This window comes from Lathyrus oleraceus, chromosome 1, assembly GCF_024323335.1.
Source record: "Lathyrus oleraceus cultivar Zhongwan6 chromosome 1, CAAS_Psat_ZW6_1.0, whole genome shotgun sequence".
Lineage (NCBI taxonomy): Eukaryota > Viridiplantae > Streptophyta > Magnoliopsida > Fabales > Fabaceae > Lathyrus > Lathyrus oleraceus.
In genome coordinates, this window is record NC_066579.1 from 87801932 (window position 1) to 87817679 (window position 15748).

A 15748-nucleotide genomic window follows, 5' to 3' on the forward strand; every position below is an offset into this window, starting at 1 on the left:
TTCATTGTTGACCGCAGAGACTAATTTGACTTCTCCTTCAACCATGTTAACGTTGGCTCCACCATGCTGGGGCATGAGATTTTTGACGACATTAGGAGCTGGTGCAAAGTTAACGGCCTTTGAATCAATGAGGTCCTGAACTACGTGCTTAAAAGCTTTGCAGTTCTCAATATTGTGGCCAGGTGCCCCAGAGTGGAAGCTACACCTAGCGTTGACGTCATAACCCACCGGAAGCCTACCAACAGGAGGAGCCAGAGTGCGCAACTGCACAAGTTGTAGTTGTTGAAGACTAGAAAGCAACTGAGCGTACGACATTGGAAGAGTTTCGAAACATCGGTCCATCGTCCTTGGCCTCGGTTTATAGGCGGGTCTGTTACCCGGTTGTTGTGGTTGGTACTGAGCTGGTTGACGCTGTGATTGTTGTTGTTGTAGTGGTGCTGCAGCTGGAATGGTCACTGCCGCAACATACGGTTGCTGATGATAGTTCTGAAAGTTATTCCTCCGGTTACCCCTGTTCTGATAAGAAGATATGGCACTTGCATCCCCTTCTCTCCTCTTCTGTCCCTGAATGAACGGCTTCTTCACCCCTGATGAAGATCCATCTCCGCTCTGGGTCTTGTATGTCTTCAGGTAATTCTCCACCCTCTCTCCGGTAGAGACTACATCAGCAAAATTGGAGGCATTGCAACCCACCAGGCGCTCCAAATAAGGTCCTGGCAGAGTGTTCATGAACATGTTAGCCATTTCCTTCTCCAACATAGGAGGTTGAACACGGGAAGCTGTTTCTCTCCAGCGTTGAGCGTATTCTCTGAAGCACTCCTTGCTTTTAAGAGACAAATTCTGAAGTTGAGTTCTGTCCGGAGCCATGTCTGCATTATACTGATACTGCTTCACGAAAGCCTCAGCCAAATCCCTCCAGCAACGGATGTGGGCTTTGTCCAGCCTCATATACCATTCCAGGGATGCCCCAACTAGGCTGTCCTGGAAAAAGTACATAAGCAACTTTTCGTCATCGGAGTATGCAACCATTTTACGGAAATAGGCTTGCACATGGGTCTTCGGGCAAGAGTTGCCATTGTATTTGTCAAATATCGGGACCTTGAATTTCGGTGGCACTCTCACACCTGGGACCAACCCCAAGTCAGCAACATCTACTCCCAGAGGATTCTGTCCTTCCACTGTCTTCAACCTCTCTTCCATCTTCTAAACATGGGGTCCACACCATGACCCATACCAAAGTCTTCCTGCAGCAGGGGGAACTGATCGTCCTGATAATCATGAACAGGCTGTTGACCGGAGGTGACATGTAGGATTGGGGTAGGCCCCGGTCCATTGGGTCCATTAGCCTCTCCAGCTGGAGGATCAGTCACCGTCTCTGGTTGAGTAGGGGGATTCCTCTGTATCATCTACCTGAGCTCCTGCTGTCCCTGAGCCACCCCTTGAACCACATCCATGAATTGATTCATGCGGATTTTCATCTCGGCGAACTCTGCCTGTAGGCTTTCCATTACTCTCTGTTGGTTTTTGCGGGTACCGTACCGGTGAATGCCTGGGTCAGCTATCCTGTCGATGGAACACCAAACAAACTGAGAACACTGTGGCAGTACCTGTTATGTAAGACATGCTAATGAATATGTAAATGCAATGACATGTTTATCAATTCTAAAGGTATTCTACCCCCTTGATTCCAGTCTCTCAATAGATAAATGATGTAAAAAAAAAAGATTAAGTCGTTGATGAGAACCAAGAAAATTCCGACTAGAATCAAGTAGGAGATATAAACCCCACAGAAATGGATAAACATGCGTGAATGATTATGAATGCAAAATGATGTGATGCAAAATGGTGTGAATGCAGTGCAGTGGCATGGGAATCAAGATCGCTGTGTCTGCTTGAACATCTGTTAGGTTGCACTGTCTGGAGAGAAATTAAGAGCGCACCAAACAAAGGTCATGGGATGGATCATGTTATCCTTAATATCAACCACCCATTTTGGTGGATTATGGTTTACACCTTATCAACACCCAAGTTTCATTGATATTAAGGATACCTGATCGGATCAACCATGAATCAAGGGTTTGTTGCAAGTCACGAGCATGGAGTTTAGGTTAAGAACCACCCAAAAGGAGTGTACTAAGGTTTAAACCTGCCAAACATGTTCTACAAAAGGTTCCCATAGTAATAATTCCATCTTTCGGATATTATCGGAGGAACGACTACTCGTATTCCAAAAATATTCTCAAGAGAGACTCTTATGAGTGTAGTATCGCATGACAATCGTATCAAATCTTACACTTGAACGACTTTCGCACTACGTCCTACGAATAGGCCAAGATGGGTTTGGTAAACTAAGGTCCTCGGCTTCTAAGGTCTATATTGGAAAAAGTAATATCTAACCACAACTTACTTGTGTGACATTATTGATCTCAGCATGACCTCCACCAAGTGAATGGGCTTGCAAGTCAACTTGCTAAGGAATAACTCCACACAAGTCGACAAGACTATGCCATTCTCCTATCCTAAGTGCACTCGAGTTCGGGTATAGAACTCATCTTACAAAGATCACCAAGCAGCCATAGCTAGCCAACAGATACATCAATGATATGTACACAATGCAATAAGGTAAAGCAGGTAAATGAATAACTGTACAAAAGCATGAACACCCAATAAACAAACAAACTACAAAAGCTAGGAGGGACTCGCTTAGGGAAACCGGGTCCCCAGCAGAGTCGCCAGCTGTCGCAACCTGAAAAATACAGTGTGCGAAAAAAACAATCGGCGAAAGAAAATGACAGAAGAGTCGCCACCGTGCGTTATTTATCCCAAAGGAGGGAAAGGAAACGCTCAAAGTAAACCTGAAAAGAGGAAAGGAAAAGACAAGGTCTCGCAACCAAATTTTGGGTTCGGGAGTCGGTTATGCGAAGGGAAGGTATTAGCACCCCTACGCATCCGTAGTACTCTACGGGATCCACTTTTGTAGTTCTTGTCTAAAGGGTGTGAGTTTATCTTGTGTTGTTTACTAAAAAAAGGGGTTAAATGAAAATGACTCGCGCGGATGTCGCATTCACTGCATATGTATCTCATATGAATATGAGAATCAGAGTCTTCGTAGCTCGGCTGACCTATGGGTTGGGGGGATGTGTGCTCGCTAAGACATCGCGTCTTATGCCTACGTATCTCATCTGGAATGAGAATCAGAGCAAGTCGTAGTTCGGCTAACTACGGGATTATGGATTGAGTTTTGGACGAACGGCGTTACTACGCAATCTACCAGATGCTCAATCTTTGGAGACTTACTCGCCTGTAGTAGAAGGAGTAAACGTGTGTTTAGGAGAAGAAAAATCAATGAAGGGTTATGGTTTGGGATGCTCATGCAAAAAAGGCAGTCCTTGACGAAGGAACCTATAAAAAAACACACACAAAAACATTGCCTCCTATCGAGGTCTTCCAGCTAGGAAAGCAGTAAAATGCGGGAAAAATGTAAAAGTACCACGCGGATAAAGATCCGAAGTAACAGCAATTAGAGGAATGGGAAACCCAGAGATCCTTCCAAGCTAAACATCATCAAAGAAAGTGGGTCAGTACAGGTAATCGGAATGAAACCTCCAGGCGGTATCCCACAAATAAAGTGGAACACCAGGCAAACCATCTCTGCAAGAGTCATATGAGCCCTCACAAAACAAAACTCAACAAACAGGTTAGAGAAACAAAATAGGGTAACCAAGAGTTTCCCCCAAATCAAAATGTAACCACATGAATCATGCCATTAAAATTCACAAAAAAGACATGCATCAAAAGGGTATCAAATTCACCCATAATACCTCAAACATTCAGAGTATTCAAATTCAAAGCTCAAAGGTAATGGGAATAAGGGCAAACCTGATTGGAGAGCTTGATTGAAATTGAGTTGCACCCGTGAGGTTTACAAAACAATCCTTAGGGTTTATGTGAGGCATAGGTGATCCTGTGCAGTTGAGTTCCCTTCAGGGTTTGGAGGCTGCTCTGAACTCTGTTAGCTCTTCTCTCACTATCTTTTTCCCCAGGGTTCTTCTCTCACTATCTTTTTCCCAGACAGGGTAATAGTAATAGAATTCCTTTTGTTTCACTGAAACTCTGAATTTATAACCTGATTTTTTTGGACCTGTGGGCTCAAATGAGAGAGGTCCAAGTCCAAGATTTTTTCTTTTATTTATTTATTTATTTTTTCGTTTTCCTTTTTTTTTCATTATTATTTTTTTTTTCGTTTTTTTTTTCAAAACACGTGGGCTTCGCCTAGCGAGCATGACAGCTCATGAACAACCTTTGCTCCTTCAAGATTAACGTTTTGACTGACGAATAGACCCCTGTTGGAAGTAACTCAAGTCTTTCCCTTGTGTTGACTGATCATCTAAATAGAGCCCACAAAGTGTCCTGGATGATGTTCAAGCTTCTTGGATCCGATTCCGATTGCCATGATGAAATGTAAATGCTAAATGACCTAAAAATAAATGCATACATGAGGTGTAAAGCGTATGTTTCCAGGAAAAATGAAGGGTAAATTTTGGGGTATTACAGTTCCCTTTTCTGCTTCTTCAGATTCTTTAGCCTTTTCCTCAAAACCTTCAAGTGTTATCTCCAATTCTGCAAAGTTCTCAACTAACTTTGAGTTTTCGAAGTCAAGCTTATCATCAAATCTGACATGTATCGATTCTTACACAATTAGTGTTTTTGTATTATACACTCTATAGACTTTAGAGCTTATGAGTATCCCAACATAATACATTTTTTAGCTTTATAGTCGAACTTGTTCAGATTATCTTTAGTATTTAGGATAAAACAAGAACATCCAAAGGGATGAAAGTAAGAAATTTTGGGTTTTCTTCCCTTACACGGTTCATAAGGAGTCTTCTTCAAAATAGGTCTAATAAGGATTATATTCTGAATATAACATGTTGTATTCACTGCTTCAGCCCAAAAGTGTTTAGCTACATTTGTTTCATTGATCATGGTTCTGACCATTTCTTGGAGAGTCCTATTCTTCCTTTCTACAACTCTGTTTTGTTATTGAGTTCTAGGACAGGAGAAATCATGGAATATTCCATTAGAATCAAAAAGCTCTTCGAAAAGTTCTTTTTCAAATTCGCCACCATGATCACTTCTGACTCTGATGATTTTAGAGTCAAATTCATTTTGCACTTTTGAGCAGAAAATAGTAAACACAGAGTGTGATTCATTCTTGTGTCTTAGGAATTTTACCCATGTCTAACGACTATAATCATCAACAATGACAAGTCCAAACTTTTTACCATTATAGACATCACCAGAGGACGACACATTTAACAGAAGATCTTGAAACTTGGTCGGGATCACTTTCTTGAAAGGATGAAGCCACTAATATATTTAGGTAGTGAAATATGTTTTGATGCGTTTTAGTTGTACTCTAACAATGTAACACATTTTTTTTGTAAGTAACACGCGACATAATATTATAAAATTGAGTGGTATTTTTTTGGATATTTTTGTGTTTTTCAAATTCTTCCCTGCATAATTAGCATGGTTATGTTCTGCATAACTTTTGGATGGATCCGAAGATGCACCTCCGAACACACCTTTTAATTATATATAAAAAAAAATAAGAGACGATTCGAAGATACATCTTAGGGGAGACCCTTAATTTATGAAGAAAAAAAAGGCGGATCACATTTCATGCATATATGATCATATTTGTAAGGTCCTTATTGCTCTACAACATCTATAAATAAGGTCTCTCCTTCTATTTTCTTTACACAAACCAGAATGAGTACATATCTCTGTCTTGTATTTGTGTATTTCAATGGTGCAAAACCCCCACTTCAATTTCGGATCTACGAGGATATACTTCTCGTTAATCTAAAAACCAAACTGAATACTCTCCTGCGATATCCAAAAAATCAAAGAGTTGTCAAGCTCGAGTACCATTCACTCTCTATAGACAACAAAGGGAACATACAGTTCATCATGCTTGAACTGAAGACGGGTGATGATTTGAAGGTTATGTTGAGTACCTTTTATCTTTAGTCACCAAAGAGTTTGATTGAGGTGGATGCGACGATTCAAAGATCAGCCGAAGATATTATAAGAATGTTGCAACGTCTTGAACCACCCATTTTTAATAACATGCAATGTTAAATTTATGTAATGTTCATCTATGTAATATTTATTTTAGAGTTAATTTATGTTGGTTTTCCATTCACCCATTTTTAATAACATGCAATGTTAAATTTATGTAATGTTCATCTATGTAATATTTATTTTAGAGTTAATTTATGTTGGTTTTCCATTCTTTCATTGTTTCTGCCTGTTTCTGGTGTGATCTAACAAAGCATTTTCCAGAAATACATCTTCGGAAATCTGACCGACTAATAAACTAAGGCGGGTTACGAAGATGCACCTCCGAATATACCTTTCGTGCATATGAAGATGTATCTCTGGATCAAAATTTAACTGAATAAAGGTTTCTTACCAATTTTGCCTCAGTCGTGTGTGAAAAAGATGCGTCCGAAAATGCTTCTCTGGATGCTAGGGACATTTTAGTCTTTTCATGATGGTGTGGGAGAATCCTAATTGTGGAAAGAACAATTCAATTTTATATATTTCCTCTTTAGACTTGGAATTGGGGCCAAATTTTAGTTTTTTTTGCAGATAAAAATCTAAGTTGGACAAAAACTAGAATAATGATGAAATCCAGTGATCCTAAATAATCACAAACAAAGGTTATGAATGCAAAGAGAAGTATTGGTAAAATTTGGAAATCAGAATAACTATAAACCATCAATCTTATAGAAAATCTTTTGATATAAGAAAGTGGTTGATCTGAACTATATCTTAGGTATCAAGCAAAAATAAACAAGATCACTCCTCAACAAAAATAACAGAAACGTAAAGGCAAACTTCTTTGCATATTCCACCTTACTCGTCTGCTATTTGGATATATGCCGCAACACAAATGCACTCTGTGTTAGTTAAGAGAAAAAGAAAAAGTTGCAGTAGTCCAGAAATGCGTTCCTAGTTTACCCTGGCATCCAACAGCTCAATACCTGTAACTTGCAGGGCTATCGCGAGTAACATTCCGACAGCAACGTGAAATCATTGGAGTATATTTGAAAGACAGATGAGGTATCCTTCATTTCTCGAGAAGCCGTACAAGACCGGTGCAGCCTAGGTAACACAAGAATAGTACAAAACAGAAGATTTCGACCCCCACATAAAAGCAGGTTTGATGCAGTAGACATGCCTGTGATGTGAGTGCCATTCCTCTTGGCTTATTTTTTAAACTATGGCCCCCAAAACTCTGGATACTTGAGACAGCAACGACCTTAGCAGGCATTTGACAAGTGTAAAACAAGACAGAACTTTCGGATATTGTGCTACCATTTTGAGTCATGTCTTGATCAACTCAACAATAACTCAAATCTGTTTGTTCTGAGTTTAGAAAGCTTACACAATGTCGTTCATGTTTAGGTTTATGTGCTTATCCGTTCTAAAAGTAGTTAAGGCAAATGTTACATAAACAGTTCTAGATGAAAATTTGACAAATGCATTCAACAAAAATTGTATCCAAGCTTATCTTCTTCTAGGAACATATAAGAGTTTTTGGATTAGTTAACACATGAATGAATACATGCTGTAAGATGATTTGCATTGTCGAACAATATACGATGAAGTATAGAATGAACGAATTCGAGCAACTCAGTTCATGTAATGTTTCATCTAGCAAGAAGTTAACTCCTAAGAATGTTAAAAAGAATGATATTTTTTTCCATTTGTAATCATAAAATAGTTTATAGTAATACTAAGCATAGACACAAATTACAATCAGCAAATCAAATTTTTGTCATGCAGAAATTTCATTGATAAAATAAAACTACAATCATCGATAGACCCAAAAGTAATTGTTCATCTAAAAGAATTTGGTACTTGTCTGATGTACATGATAAGAGCAAATAGAATACAACAGATAAGCCATAACATTAAAAAGTGAAACATTCTATTGATACAAAAACAAAAAACATTGTTTGGAATACCCTAGATTTGAGCCTTAGGAGGACAAATTACCACCACTTTGTTGCCACAAATTGATAATATCAGTGGCTTGATTGAGAAGAATAATCATCTGCTTTTGAGATATCCATGGCTTACTCTCTAGCAACTCCTTGAGCTCTTCCCAAGCGTCTTTCCTTGGCCAAAAGTAGTACGGGCTTAGAGGAATGGTTCCGTAGCCAGGTACCATTTGGTCGAGTGCGATACCAATGTTCTTCTCCATCCAAACGAACTTCAACACGAGTCTTGGTTTATCTGTTGGTTTCACAACTACTCCTAGTTTCTACATCACAACAACAACCATCACAACAATTAAAAAAACAAAACAAAAAAATCTTAAATGAGAGACACTTAGGACTTTGTTAAGAATCCTACATCAGATAATATATAGCCTGAATATGTGATTATAAATGGTGACAATTCTCACCCCTATAAGCCGGTTTTATAGGGATAAGTTAGGCTCAACCACATTTCTTAACAAACTTATTTTTCAACAGTTAAATATCAGACATAATATCCTGAAATTTCAGTAAAACCCGTTGAATTTTAACCAATCTCAATATTATTGCAACAAGACATTAGTTTCAAATTTCTTTTTCCATAAGCACTTGTTTATCCATTCTGGCTTTATAGTTGAGTTAACAATGAGGTATTTCACTCCTTCCTCTCACGGTATGTTTGGATCGGTGGTACATGGTGGGATAGAAGGTACATGTTTGTTATCTCATATTCCATTGTTTCTAACATTCAAACATCACAAAATCAATTCTTCTATAGAGCATTCAAACAAACATGTCAAAATCAATTCTACACCAGAATCAATTTTGACTCGTCCAAAAGTGAAGCCAAACCTCTTTTTTTGAAGATTTGAAATATCAGAGATAACAATATCCTGAAATTTCAGCACCCCTTTTAAACATCCTCATTGAAAAGTACAATATGTATTCATCAAAATACAAAACACAGTCTATAAAGTAAGTACACTATAATCACGACACCGACTCTGACACATCGACATTCATAGTTATTTGAAAAAAATGAATACATTAAACATAATCACACGTGGCGGGTAGTAACACACATTTATTCAAAGGTGGCGGTGCTGCATAGAACACAATATGCAACAAGTGTGTATCTATTTTTCTAACTTACACATTCAAAAAACTACGCACAAAAATCAAAGAACACCGTAATCAAGTTCAAAATTCTGAACCCTTTTGAACAAACTTATAATTAAGTGCAGAGAGATAGAGAGAGTGAAAACCTGAGACTGAGGCGGTGTCTGGAGAGAAGGAGAGGACTGTGAAGAAACGGAATCTTCAGCAACAGCAACAGCAGAAGCAGTAAAACGGTTTGTTTTCATCTTGATGTAGTTGGTTTTGATGGGTCGAATCGATGGAATTGAAGTGGTGGGAAGAAGAAGCACGTTTGGTTGAAGAGAGATTGATGATGATGATGCTAACATGTTCATTGTTAAATTCGATTGAATGATGATTTTGAAAAATGTTAAAGCTTACGAAGGACAGAACGAACTCAACTGCACGATGATACAACCACAATTATCATTCTAGATAAGGAACCTGTTTTTACCTACACCCGTGTATTTTTTATATAATTTTTATTCACGGTTTTTTTTTTTTTTGAAATAAAGTTTGATTTCTTAAATATTATAGGTTAAAGAAAAACATGTTTAATTGATTTTTTTAGGAATATATTTTTAATCCAAGCTGAAATTATTAAGGGAATTTCTTTTCCAGCCTATATATAATGTCAATAGAATTCGAATATATATTTCGAGACTATCAATTTTTTATAAAATTAAATATCGAGTCACTTCTATTATATTTAGTTTCGGAGATGCATATTCGGATATGCATGTGTCTAATAGTTATGCATCAAAAATACAATAAATATGTAAATATCAACGATGTCTTTATTGAGAAAAAATATGAAAAATAGAAAAATGATTAAATTAAAATTATAAAAATATGAAAATACAATTAAAAATCAAATTAAATCAAATTAAAAATCTACAAATTTTTTCACATTTTTTCGAAAATTTGGAAACATAAAATAAATCAAATAAAATAGAAAAATAAGGAATTTAAGTTTTTTAGGGTGGTGCCCATGTTTAGTTCCTAAATGAGGGACTTTGATTCATAGTCGATTTTTTTACGCTAGATCGCGTAAAGACAAAAAACACAGAAGCGCAAGAGCCAAAATGCGAGGATACAATTTCTATGACTCGAATATTGGTTAAAATCGACAGAGAGTCCTGAAAATGGCTCCAATTTCAATGAAAAACATATAGTAAATGGGGTCAGGGGTGTTTTCGGAGATGCATCTCTGGATTCACCCTATAAATTTTCAGTAATGTTCTTGAGTGTGAATTTGGGAGTAGAAAAATGGTCTAAAGTGGATGAATAGATCTAAATAAAATCAACCACTTTTAAAAAAATTATCAGAGTGTTTTCAAAAATTGGGAGCGAGAGGTTTTTATGCTTAAATATGAAAACTATACTATTCGAAATTTTAATCACGTTAACATAATATCGTTTCACAAACACCAAAGATGAATATGATGAAACACAAGGTATAATTGATTCGATTATATAGTCCATGAGGTGTGTTTTATACCGTGATTCAATATAGAGAATTCTAATCTCCATTATTTATCGGAATTTAATCATCAATTTAGCTCAATAAAGTATCCAATTGTAACAAAAACTAATGCTTACATAATAAACCACTATCAATTGAATCAATGATAAACTACACTAGAATTGAAATACCTAAATACTACGAAACTAAATGCAAGGGTGAGAGAGAGAGATATGACACCGAAATTTATAGTGCTTCGACGTTCATTATCGCTTTGCCTACATGTGTAACACCCTTTTAAAATACCCCAAATATTTAATTAAAATAACAACATATATCAATCAGAGTAGATATGCAATTAAGGGTGTCACACAATTACTTCACACCATTCGCCATGATAACTGTCATGCTCTTTTATTAATTCAAAACATAAAGCATTTGCACAATACGCAGCGGATAGAAATCAATTCAATCATGCAAAACATGTAACACATTACATGTAAAATTATTCAACAAGGTAAAACATCCCGTCCCGATGTTACATCTATCAGAGCATGACCCACTAAGGAGACTACACTAGACTCCAAGCACTAGCTTCTACTCAATCACTGCTCGTTGCCTGAAAAATAGTTGTAAGGGTGAGTTCCTCAATCGATATAATAAGCATTATACAATATCATGTAATGCTAAGTAAATAACACATTAATCACCCTAATCATATCACACATTCGGTAACGGCACATTAACTCAAATGGCATACTCAATACCAACACAATGCATACTCATACCCAATGCCAACACAAACACACGTATAATATTGAAATACATCCATTCATATTATACGTCATACATACGTTATGCAATGAGACTCCATGCATGCGGTACCGACTATTCGTGAACATATAGTTCAACCTCACCGATCAAATCCAGATACGGCTACCAAGCTCACTAGTCCCACTCATTTGAGACCTAGTGACTCGCTCACTAATTCCTCACCATGGGAATTAGCTACCACCCCAAGGGCTATGCTATGCACGCTAATCACCTAGCATGCAAACATCAACAACAATCCACAATAACTCACTCACTAATTCCTCACCATGGGAATTAGCTACCACCATAAAGGCCACAATATGCAAGCTAAATCACTTAGTCATGCAAACATCAACAATCATCCACAATGGACATATGCTCACACTCTAAGCCATAAACAGTCCATTCACAATTGCATACATAATAGATACATCCACAGCATTATGCATACAATCATACATCATCCACATATTTATCACATAATCATATCATGCCACATAATCAATCACAGTATTAGCACGCTCTACTAATACCCCTACCGCTCAAAACAACGGGAAATGATCCCTATTATATCATACGCCAATATAGGCCAAACATCAAACATGCACACCACATTTAAATATAAATTTTTCACTTTCCACACAGTGTTAACCGGTTAACGCCCTGGGTTAACCGGTTAACGCAACACATAACACGCTTTCTGGCAAAACTCAACAGTGTTAACCGGTTAACGCCCTGGGTTAACCGGTTAACGCAGACAGAACAACAATATTTTCACAACTCACAACAGTGTTAACCGGTTAACGCCCTGGGTTAACCGGTTAACGCAAGCAAAACAGCAATACCTCACAATTTCTAACAGTGTTAACCGGTTAACACCCTGGGTTAACCGGTTAACGCAAGACAGAAAGTTGTTCCTGTGCTAACACGAAGCAGAATGCAGAATTCTCCGCATTTTCCGCCGTTGGAGGACTTCCGGACCTCCGATTCCGATTCCGTAAAAAGCTATACGTTCGGGAAATCACAACTCACACAAATACAGATTCAATTACAGCTTTAACGCAACTTATCCAACACAATTTTTCAGCATTCAACATCCCAATTAGGGTCAATTCAACGGTTTATCACTACCCATTACATGTTAACCCATAATACCCATTAAACGACGATAAACCCCCCTTACCTGAGTTAATACGGCGAATCTTTAAGCTTCAAGCTTTTCTCTTCTCCAACCTTCTTCCTCTTGCTCTGTCTCTTTGCCCTTTTCCTCTTTTTGAGCCGCTTCTCTGTTTTCACGTGAAAACTCTTTTTACCAAAATGGAACTCTTTTTCCATATTTCCAACTTATATATATATTCCAATAATAAAATCCAATAATAATAATAATCCAATAATATTCCAAATTATTTAATTAAATTAATAAATATAATATTAACTTAAATTAAATAATTATCTTATTTTTATCGGGGTGTTACAACATGCACCCTTCAATGGTTTCCCATTGGAACCTCTATTCTTCCTTTTATTTGAAAAATATTTGTAAGAGTTCATACAATCACTAATCCACAATAAAACTGAGCAAATTAAAATCTCATATATGGATCTTGACTTATATACATCGTAATGCCAAACTCTTCTACGTAATCTTTATTCAATTAACGCTTATTAATCTTCCAAGATCACCAATCTGCTCAAATCCTTGGTGTGTAGCAATCAACCCCTTGATCCTGAGCGATGAATTGTCCAAATATTTGAGAATAACTTCGTCTTATCTGTAGTCTTCCATACAATCACTACTAAGACAATTCTTGAGAGAAGAACCTACTTCTTTTCAATAGAATTTGTCATCACCATTGACAAAAACCTCAATCTTGAAAACAACTCTAGAACAAACACATAATATGATATAAACCGGATACAAGAGCTATAGAGACATACCAATGTAGTTCGGTAAAAGTTATGATTTGCTACAAAATACTGTTAGTGAAAACAAAATCTGTAGCAAATGAAACTAATCAAAATCCTCATTCTATTTAAGGCATGAAGAGTCTAAGACTCCTAAATCACTACAAATCTTGTGAAAGGGATCCAATGATAATGGTTTTGTAAAAATGTCAGCAAGTTGACTTTTAGTGTCAACGTATTCAAAAATAATATCCCTTTTTTCCACATGATATTTAAGAAAGTGGTGTCAGATCTCAATGTGTTTGTTTCGTGAATGAAGTACCAAATTCTTAGTGAGGCTTATTGCACTAGTACTATCACACTTTATTGAAACACAACTAAGTTTTAAATCATAGTCTAGTGATTGTTGCTTTAGCCATAAGACTTGTGCATAACAACTACCAGCGGCTACATATTCAGCCTCAATGGTAGAAAGAGCAACGATACACACCTTCTTATTGTTCCAAGAAATTAAGCAGCTTCCAAATAAGTGACAGGTACCAATAGTGCTTTTTCTATCTAACATGCACCCCGTAAAATCGGAATAAAAAATACTAAGCTACAAACACTACCTTTAGGATACCAAGATCGTGATGGGAGGTTCCGTTAAGATACCTCAACATACATTTTACGATCTTAAAGTGGGAATTCTTAGGTGATGCTTGATATCTAGCACACATGCACACACAATACATGATATTTAGCCTACTTGCAGTTAAATAGAGTAAGGATCCGATTATACCTATATACCTAGTTACGTCGAAATCCACTCCTCTTTCATCTTTATCAATAAGCACATTTGAAGCCATGGGTGTTGAGATACTCTTCAAATATTTCATATCGAACTTATTGAGAATCTCTAAGCAATATTTTGTTTGACTTATGAAAGTGCCTTCTTCAGCTTTCTTGATTTGCTATCCTAAGAAGTATGTTAGCTCCCATAAGTGACATCTCAAATTCTCTCTGCATCAAACTGACAACTTCTCGACGAAGAGATTCATTAATAAACCCAAAAATACTATCATATGCATAAACTTGAACTAAGAGAATATGTTTTTCCTAATGTATTATAAATAAAGTGGTGTCGACTTTCCCATGATTGAATCCTTGTTTGATCAAAAATCTATCAAATTGCCCATACCAAGCTCTAAGAGTTTGTTTGAGACCATAGATGGCTCTTTTGAATTTAAAAACATGATTGGGATTATCGTGATCCTAGAAAATCGGGGGTTGTAAGACATACACCTCTTTGTTAAGAGAAGTATACTTAACATCCATTTGGTAAAGCTTAAAGTCCAGGAAGCAAGCAAATGCCAAAAGGAGTCTAATAGCTTCTGGACGAACTACATGAGCATAAGTCTCCTCGTAGTCTATTCATCAACTTGACTATATCCTTTTACCACTAATCTTCCTTTATTTCTATTAATTACACCATTTTCATCCATCTTGTTCCTAAATAGCCATCTTATGCCAATGGCAGTTTTATCAACCGGATGCAGAACAAGGTCCCAAACGTCATTACATTTAAATTAGATTAGTTCTTATTGCATAGCAAGTAACCATACCTCGTCAAGTAAAGCATTAGATATTGATTTAGGTTAAATCTAAGAAATGAAAGTGTCACACCGCGAAAAATACCTGAGTGCATTGCACGCTCGAAGATACAACAGAGTCGCCACTGAACTTTATTTATTCCAAATGAAAGGGAAAATGTCGATAAAACTCAAGGAGAAGAGAAAAAAGGGTAAGGAAGTCAGTTATGCAAGGGGAATGTATTAGCAACCTTCCCATCCGTTGTACTCAATGGGAACCATTTTGATTGTCCTTTACGCGTATGGGTGTTATTATCTAAAGGTTACTTATGATTGATTTTAATAAAGGTGAAAAAATAAGTTTATTAATTAATATGCTCGCCAATGATTCGAACCCTCGTGCCTACGTAGTCTCATAGTGCAATGATAAAATTAGAGCTCCGTAGTTCTTGGTAGAAAATTGCGTATTTGTTGGTTGATTTTAGGGAACGGTTATAATCGTTTCCTAGAAGTGCTTTGACATTAGCTGATTCTAATTCTCGTTCGGATGCTCTAAGCGTTTAGTCTGACTGCTAAGGAACATATTATAATAGTTATTTTATGAAAATAATTTTTTAAAATTGGATTGAAAAAGTTTATGAATGAATTGACTTGAGAAAGGAATTGAATTGGAAAAAGAAAGAGTTACTTGAATTGAAAAAAACTTGGGAAATGAGGAAAGTGTTGTTTGGATGTGTTGAAAGTATTGTTTGGACCAGGATTGTATTATTTGAACCCATAGGGTAGTGTATATGAACCAA

At 36.8% G+C, this 15748-nt stretch overlaps 1 protein-coding gene across 1 annotated transcript; it reads right to left on the reverse strand.

Annotated features, from left to right (window-relative positions):
- Positions 1 to 7895: 7895 nt before the first annotated feature.
- Positions 7896 to 9643, reverse strand: LOC127117967 (30S ribosomal protein 3, chloroplastic). Its single transcript, XM_051048101.1, has 2 exons — positions 9323 to 9643; positions 7896 to 8341 (listed from the first exon to the last, which is right to left on the reverse strand). The coding sequence occupies exons 1-2, from the start codon at positions 9527 to 9529 to the stop codon at positions 8057 to 8059; spliced, it is 492 nt and encodes a 163-aa protein (XP_050904058.1). The 5' UTR covers positions 9530 to 9643; the 3' UTR covers positions 7896 to 8056.
- Between the last annotated feature and the right edge of the window lie 6105 nt (positions 9644 to 15748).